Source organism: Atta cephalotes, assembly GCF_000143395.1.
Source record: "Atta cephalotes unplaced genomic scaffold scaffold00004, whole genome shotgun sequence".
Taxonomy (NCBI): Eukaryota; Metazoa; Arthropoda; class Insecta; order Hymenoptera; family Formicidae; genus Atta; species Atta cephalotes.
Window position 1 is genome coordinate 8958571 of NW_012130068.1, and position 8030 is coordinate 8966600.

At 29.4% G+C, this 8030-nt stretch overlaps 1 protein-coding gene across 1 annotated transcript in view; it reads left to right on the plus strand.

The window, feature by feature from the left end:
• The window catches only part of LOC105626079, a 17659-nt gene that overhangs the window by 2694 nt on the left and 6935 nt on the right, over positions 1-8030 (plus strand). Inside the window, exons 4-13 of the mRNA XM_012207389.1 lie at positions 179-301; positions 378-581; positions 2423-2526; positions 2691-2823; positions 2941-3201; positions 3299-3533; positions 3630-3978; positions 5531-5672; positions 6439-6688; positions 7402-7449. Coding sequence (XP_012062779.1) covers positions 179-301; positions 378-581; positions 2423-2526; positions 2691-2823; positions 2941-3201; positions 3299-3533; positions 3630-3978; positions 5531-5672; positions 6439-6688; positions 7402-7449 — 1849 coding nt within the window. The remainder of the gene's footprint in view (positions 1-178; positions 302-377; positions 582-2422; positions 2527-2690; positions 2824-2940; positions 3202-3298; positions 3534-3629; positions 3979-5530; positions 5673-6438; positions 6689-7401; positions 7450-8030) is intronic.

Below are 8030 nucleotides of genomic sequence, written 5' to 3' on the forward strand. Positions count from 1 at the left end.
TATATATATATATATATATATATATATATATATATATATATACATAAATGCCATATCTAATATAATAATGTCTGTATCTAATTTTTCAAATAATTGCAAAATATTACCCATTACTATCTTTGCTCATCTAATAATATTAAAATTTATGGCGTACATTAATTATACATTAATTTAATTTCTTATTTCTAGGTTGCAAACAGGTTTCAGTGAATCAGAAGTTTTACAAATTTTTTGTGACGTTTGTGAAGCTGTGTCAAGATTACATCACTGTCAAACGCCCATAATTCATAGAGATCTCAAGGTGAATTACTTAATTAATGGATATTATGTAATGTCACTGGAAATATCGTGAGCTACGTTTAATTGTCTTGCGATAGGTGGAAAATATATTGCTCGCTGACAGCGGTCATTACGTTTTGTGTGATTTTGGATCTGCGACGGGAAAGGTTCTTAATCCCGGTGTTCACGGTGCTGCTGTAGTCGAGGAAGAAATAAAGAAATACACCACTTTAAGCTATAGAGCACCTGAAATGGTTGATATGTACTGTGGAAAGTCTATTACTACAAAAGCAGATATTTGGGTGAGTAATACATATTACTTACGTTTATATGTATATACATTGTGATATTCCTTTATTTTAAAAATGACACAATTCAAAATTAAGTTCCTCGGAAAGAAGGAAAAATTATTTTTTAATTTGACAGAAAATTATTGACTGACAAAATAATATTGGCAAAAAAGAATATGTTTTAACATGATCAAATGTCATTTTCGTTTTACAACTTTAAAAAGCTATCTTTCGAGACGATTTTTTTATTTTGTAAAATTACCCGTTTGGAGTCGCGAAGATTTTTTTAAAGAAGTTACATATATTCTGGGCGCCGAAAAATTGATCATTATTTTGGGATTTTTTCAAAAAGAGAGTAAAATTAAAATATTATAATAATTTAATATTATTTCTTGATATATTAGGTGTGGGAAAAAGTTGGCATTTTTTAATGCCATCTAATGGGAAAAACGTCACGAACTTTTTCCCATACCTAATATTATTTATATAAAAAAATTTTCAATTTGATTATATATGGACTTTGTAATTTCTGCAGCCACCACACGAAAATTTCTACAGAAAGTTAAGATGTTCCATGAGCAGCATCCTAACTTCCTCTAGAAATACAAAAATATTAAAATTTCAATATTGTTTTTTAAATTAATGTCCTAAGGGCCATTGGCTTATTTTTTTAAATTTGATTTTTATAAATTTGATTTTTAATACTTTTCCAATAAGTTTAAAAGTCTGAATTTTAGATGAAAAATTGATTTTTTTTTCCAAATGGCTTAATTTTATTTTTCATAAATTCCAAAGCCGATGGTCCTTAGTTACAACATTATTTTAGAAGACAATACTGGAATTTTAATACTTTTTAGACCCAGTTTTTCATTATCATTTTATTAATTTGTGGTAAGTTTAAAACCTGATGTTCCATTTAATGAATTTCATCATAGATAAAGCCCTTTTAAGGGTTAAGCCTAACCATAAATTAACCAGATAATAAAAAATCGAGCCTTAATAATTTTTCCATAAAAAGTTAGAATGTTGCTTATAGAGTCGGGATTTTTTGCAGATTATGGAAGTTATTTATAATCAAATTGGACGGAATAATTTTTTATATAAATAAAATATTAAAAAACGTGATTATTAATTTTTTAATTTATTTTATTCTTTGCCCAAAAAAAATATCTCAAAATACGTCAATTTGGCGTTGAGCCATTGAAAAAAGGTACTAAATTTTAATAAATAATTGTTTGAAGTATTAATATAACATTTATTTATGAAAAACAAATTTATTTGTTAAATAAAAAAAATTAATTAATCAAATGAATGATTTTTGTATCAAATAAATATATGTACATATAAATATATGCATATTACATTTAATAAATATTTAACTGGCACTATTCAAAACAAATATTTATTACATTTTACTTTCAGTGTATGTAACCCTTCAAACTATTTTTTTTGTGAGTTATTATGATTTTTTTACTTTTTTTAAATCTGTTTAACATTGTTATGATTCACTTTTTTGAAATAAAAATTAGAAGTCATGATGTTTCTCAACGATTTTTTTAGAAATTAGTTTATTTTTTATAATATATTGATAAGATAATATTTGTCTAAAGATGCGTTCAAATTATCGAATATTGAGTCGAAGCCGCGAGTATTTCGGTAAATATTTTATTGTCTTTTGCCAATGTTATGTAATAAATGCTTAAGATTTGGCTCGATAATCTGGACTTTAATTCATTCATGCTAATAATTCGAAAATTGTTTTTTAAATGTGTTATTTTCAAAGGAAGTGATATGTAAATAAAATTAAGAAAATCTTATCGGCGAGTCTTTTACATACAATTTCTGTCTTTCAGGCTTTAGGATGTTTGTTGTATAAACTCTGCTTTTTTACACTACCGTTTGGCGAAAGCACGCTTGCCATACAATCTGGAAATTTCACTATACCGGATAATTCAAGGTATGTGAAAAATTACGTAGACACAAATTACTCCAATTTTAATTACTTAACGAATTAATTTAACTATTTAATGAATAAAGTAAATGAGTAAAGTAAATGAATATAACATATATATATAACATATATATATTAAGTAGATTGGATAAAATATTTTTATGTTACAGATATAGTAGAGCACTCCATTGTTTAATTCGATATATGCTTGAGCCAGATCCTGACATACGTCCTGATATTTATCAAGTTTCCGCAATTGCTTTTCAAATTCAGGGCAAAGAGTGCCCTGTGCAAAATTTACATGTATGTACATTGTAATACTTAAACAACTATATAATAGTATTGCAAATTTATATCAAACATGTCTCTATGTACTTTTTTTTATAACTTACGTTAGTTTTTGCTACTTTATCTTTACAGAAAATCCCAATTCCAACGATAGATTCGTTATCATGCCCACCTATGGAATCCGAAAATATTAAAAGATCGGCATCTGTAAAAACTCCGAAACCTACGCCTATAACGACGGTTGAGGGCACATCTGTGACGCCGAGGCAAAGACCAAAGGGGCAAGCCGTTAGCGCGGGACCGATCAATTTGAGTGGTCAAATCGTAGGACAAATATCAGGTCAAGGAAATCAGACGCAAACTACGCCGTCAAATTCTATCTCTTATGTTCAAGTAAGGTTAACAAATCGATTGTGTACTCGATTTCTCTGCTTGAAAATGTTTAAGCAATCTTTAGCAAACTCTTAATATAATCGTTTCGTTCTATCAGGTATCGCCACACGTTTGCACCCCTAGTCAAAATGTTCCCTTTGGCCAGTCGCAAGGACAACCGTCGCAGTACGGTCAATCACAAAGCCCAATGATCAGTCATTCTCCTTTAACTCAGCAGTCACCCGTTACTGTTCAAGATAAAAATGCATTTTACTTCGATTCGAGGCAGCACGATGCGAGAGCTACGACAAACATGAACGAGAAAAATTTGGAAGCTCTATTTCCGCCGTCAGGTAATCTAAGTAACGATACATCTAAGTACCACGAAGTAAAAGCAAATAAAGTAAAAATGATCAAATGATCTTTTTTTCACATTGCCGCTTTTACAGGATATCCAGATCCATTCAAGGATGATGCGAGAGCAATGCCGCCACCTACCAAAATACCACCTCCTGTTGCACCGAAACCCGGCAAGATTCTTCCGAAACTATCTAATCCTAGTTATCCATCGTCATCCAAATATCCGCCAGTCACTTCATTACCGTCGAAATTATCCATTCCGACAGGGCCTAACAAGGCGATTCCACCAACGGTGACGCCACCGGCTTTGCCAAAACCGGTTAATAAGACAGAAAGTTTGAGTCAAAATATAAGTTCGAGCATATCTCCGCCTGACAGTCCGACATTATCGTCCTCACGTCATAGGAGAAACGTCAGTGACACGAGTGCTTTTAATAAGTAAGTCTCTATATTTAAAATTCTTCTTTTATATCTTATATCTATAGGATTTTATGAAAATTTATAAAATTTATTATTATAATATTAGGGAATATTAGGGATGCACTGGATCACAAAATTATCGGATATCCGGTATCCGATCGAATATCCGAGAAGGCAATTTCTTCGAGTCAGATATTCGACCGGATTCCGAGAAAGTGTCTTCTAAAAAAATAAAAAGGACTTGTAGGAAAAAAGATTGTAATTTTGCAACAATGTATGAAATATTATAAATAGAAATATTACGAATGCATATTTATTTTTAGAATATTTGTATAAGAAAAAATCAACAATTTAATGATCAAAGGACCCTACACAAATCTTGTGGAAATTGAATTTCGGTTGAATTGTCTGAAAATTTGATATGTTGTAGATCTTGTCGACAAAAAGTCTCCCTGTAATGAACCGTTTGATCTCTACGAGGCGTCATTTTTCAAAACGGGCTAATACTACAATATCTTATTTTCAATGAGTATGATGCATTTCTACGTTATTATTCTTTCTGTGTATATTTTTAAGTAAAAAAATTACAAGGATAAGATTGACTTAATTGTTTGTTACAAAAAAAAGCTGTAAGGATATCGAAGTCGATAACTTGATTTTTGAGATTTAAGTCAACGCTGTATTGCTTCAGGTCTAGAGTGCGAAATTTTTGGCACGATTATGGAGTACACACGAAGAACTGCTGCACGTTTATTTATATTGAGTAGATCGTGCCAGTCGAATTGTTATGTCATTTCAGTGAACATCCGACTTGTACGTAGAATCTTTGTACGCATCCCGAGATCGTGCTTGAACTCCTGCGATCTATTAATTCTTTTCAGAGCTTCTTTAAGGGAATCCTAAAGATGTCTGTTTTATCACGTAAGCACACGTATAATTTTTGTATAAGAAATAAAAAGACATGTCGATGTGTGGCGCGCGGCGCGATCTCTAATGATTTCGTCGGAGTTCGACCTTTACTTTAGGCTTCCCTTTAAATCAATTGTTTTCACAATTATTTTTACAAACAATTCTTTTAGAGCTATTTTTTACAACAGTTGTTTTTATAATTACTCATATTAGTTTTTATCAATTAAATATTTCTTTTTTGTAAGAAAATTATATTTTTTAATAATAAAAATTCATTTTTTAATTAAATTTTGTAATACAAAAATCACAATAATCAAAAGCACCCTGATTTGTGAGAAACAATTAAATGAATTTATATTATTATCCTTATAACTTTTTACTTAAAAATATACATAGAAAGTGCAAATAATGACGTAGGAATGCATCGTACACGTTGAAAATAAAAAAAATAGAAATTATAGTATTAATCCATTTCGAAAAATGATGCCTTGTGGAGGTCAAACGGTTCATTTTTATTACAGTTGTGCCTGTGGAGACTTTTTATCAGGCCGATCTATAACATATTTATATTTTAAGGATATTCCTCTTCGTAAGATCTAAATATCTAAGATATTTTTATTTATATATTTATATATTATAATCATCGTTTCGACATTTACAGAGCATTTGCAACTGAAACCACTCAATTCTTAGCGCCATATGAGGCTTCGGTCAAGCCACGTTCAGATGATCCAACTACGCCACCAGAACTTCCAAGTGACACAAGGCCTTGTATAGCAACTAGTGCTTCGCATGTACGTGTTGTAAGTACATGAAGCGCACAATTTTATATTTATTTTTGTTGAACGACGTTGACAAAATACGAATCGCGTTTTACATTATTGGAAAAATTTCCGTTCTATATTTACTATAAGTTTAAAAAAGTTTATATCAGCGAATTCGATTGAACGCACTTAGTGCGCATTGGTGCACATTAAAACTGTCGTACACAAAATAAAAATATGTTTATAAATAAACATAGGAATTGATTAAATCATAAAATGCTCAATCATTTTATTATACTATTAGGTGAAATATGTACAATATTTATTTCATAATTCGAAATATTTGCATTTCATTTTTATACTCAAATGAAATTTTATATTCAAATGAAATCAGCGTATAACGGCTTTAATATGCACTAATGCTTCCAATTATGGCATTCGCCATAATATTATATACACGAAAAGTTGTTTTAGAGACATTGGAAAATTATTCAATAAAAAATATGAAATAAAAATTTATTTGAATGAAAAATCGTGTAGATTATATGTAAAATGTGAAATTTTATTTTATTTTATTTACTTAGAATATCGTTTTTTAATATATATTTATATTTGTTATTGTTGTTGTTGTTGTTGTTGTTGTTATTATTATTATTATTATTATTATTATTATTATTATTATTATTATTATTATTTTATGCACTGCACTAGCATTAATGATAATCTCTCATCTTCAAGTAACTATTGATATTGAAAATATTTTTTGAAAATAGTTAATATTAAAGTTTGCCTACATTTTTATCAGGGTGAACTTTCAAGCCTAATGGGATCAGAAGAAAGGTCATTGAGCGTAGACGTAGCAACGTGGAATCCGTTTGAGGATGTACAACCTTTTAATCAGTTAACGGAAGATCATATCTTTGGTGCTGAATTTGATAAAATAAGGAGAGGAAGCAACACCAGTATTAGTGGAGTAAAAAGTCGCGAAAGCCTTGTTATGACATATACGGAATTACCAGAAGATCCTTTTGAATCTGCACCCTTTAGCCTGCCAAGTAAGTTCTCGTTAAAATTCTAAAGGAATGTGTATAAAGTCTGACCCTTATATCTCGGAAATGATATGGTTATAGATATAGAAAAATGTTTTATACGAAAATTGTAGGATATTAAGGGGGAATGTAATAAAAATATTGACTTTGAGGAACCTTCTCAAGATTAAGTTAATGTGATTGATGTTTTCATAAATAGAACTCCCTATTTTTGATTGCATATTCTTATCTAGCTCACCCCGAGAACTTTTCACTACAATAAAATTCATTTTCATTTAGTACTTTTCGAGTTATGAGGATTGAAAGTTATACCGCCATTATCAAAGTATTATCCGAGATGTCCAAGCAGTGGCTAAAACCTTTTGAATGTTGTTCAAGATCATGCTCTGGATAACAGGATCATGCTCTGGACTGATTTTTAATTATTAAGATCAAGATTATTAGAAGTTATTTCTCTTATTTTCATTTTTTCACTTAAAATTTACTTTTATGTACATATGAAAATAAGAGGAATGATCTTCAATGATCTTGCTATCCTACAACTTTCGTATGAAAGTTGTTCGTATGAAACGTTTTTCCATATATACAGTCGTTTTCGAGTCTGAGTTAGACTTTATAGATACTGTATGTTAGTCCTCCAAAATGAAATACATCTTTTATTAATTGAATTAATTTTTTATAAGATTGAAATATTTATTAATATTTTGATTCTTTCTTAGCGGGAAAGAAGAATAAAATCGGGTCAAAGACTGCTGCTATTGCTGGAGGTAATGCATAAAATCCTTCTTACACTATCCTTCATCATCTCTCTTCCTCCTCTTATTCCTGTATTAATCTATTAATCTATACTTGGTTTGAAAGTCATTCGCTATCTTAATACTTGGTTTCTTCCTTTTGCCATCATCGCTATGTGAGGTTTTGAAGCTGTAGTTATAACCATTGTCTTTCATCGTTTTCAATCTAAGTTGTATATCAAGTATGCCAGAAAATTTATGAAACTCAGTAGTTAGTTCATCAAATGACAAGTTCTGACAAACTGTTTATTTAAAATGTGATACATATGTGAAGAGATTTTTTTTCTTTTTATGCATATGGAATATGCATAATTTCATTAGTTTAACATTTGTTTCTTATCTACATCAGTATATATAAAGCTTTATATATATAAAGCTTTATAGATGTAGTTTACAATATAAATACTAAAATATAATAAGTTTAATTTTTGAATTTTTATTATAATTAATTTTAATTTACTAAATTAAAATTTATTAAATTAAAATTTATTATTTTATAAAGTAATACTAAATAAAGTACTAAAAAGAAGTAACTTTGTTATACAACTAAGACT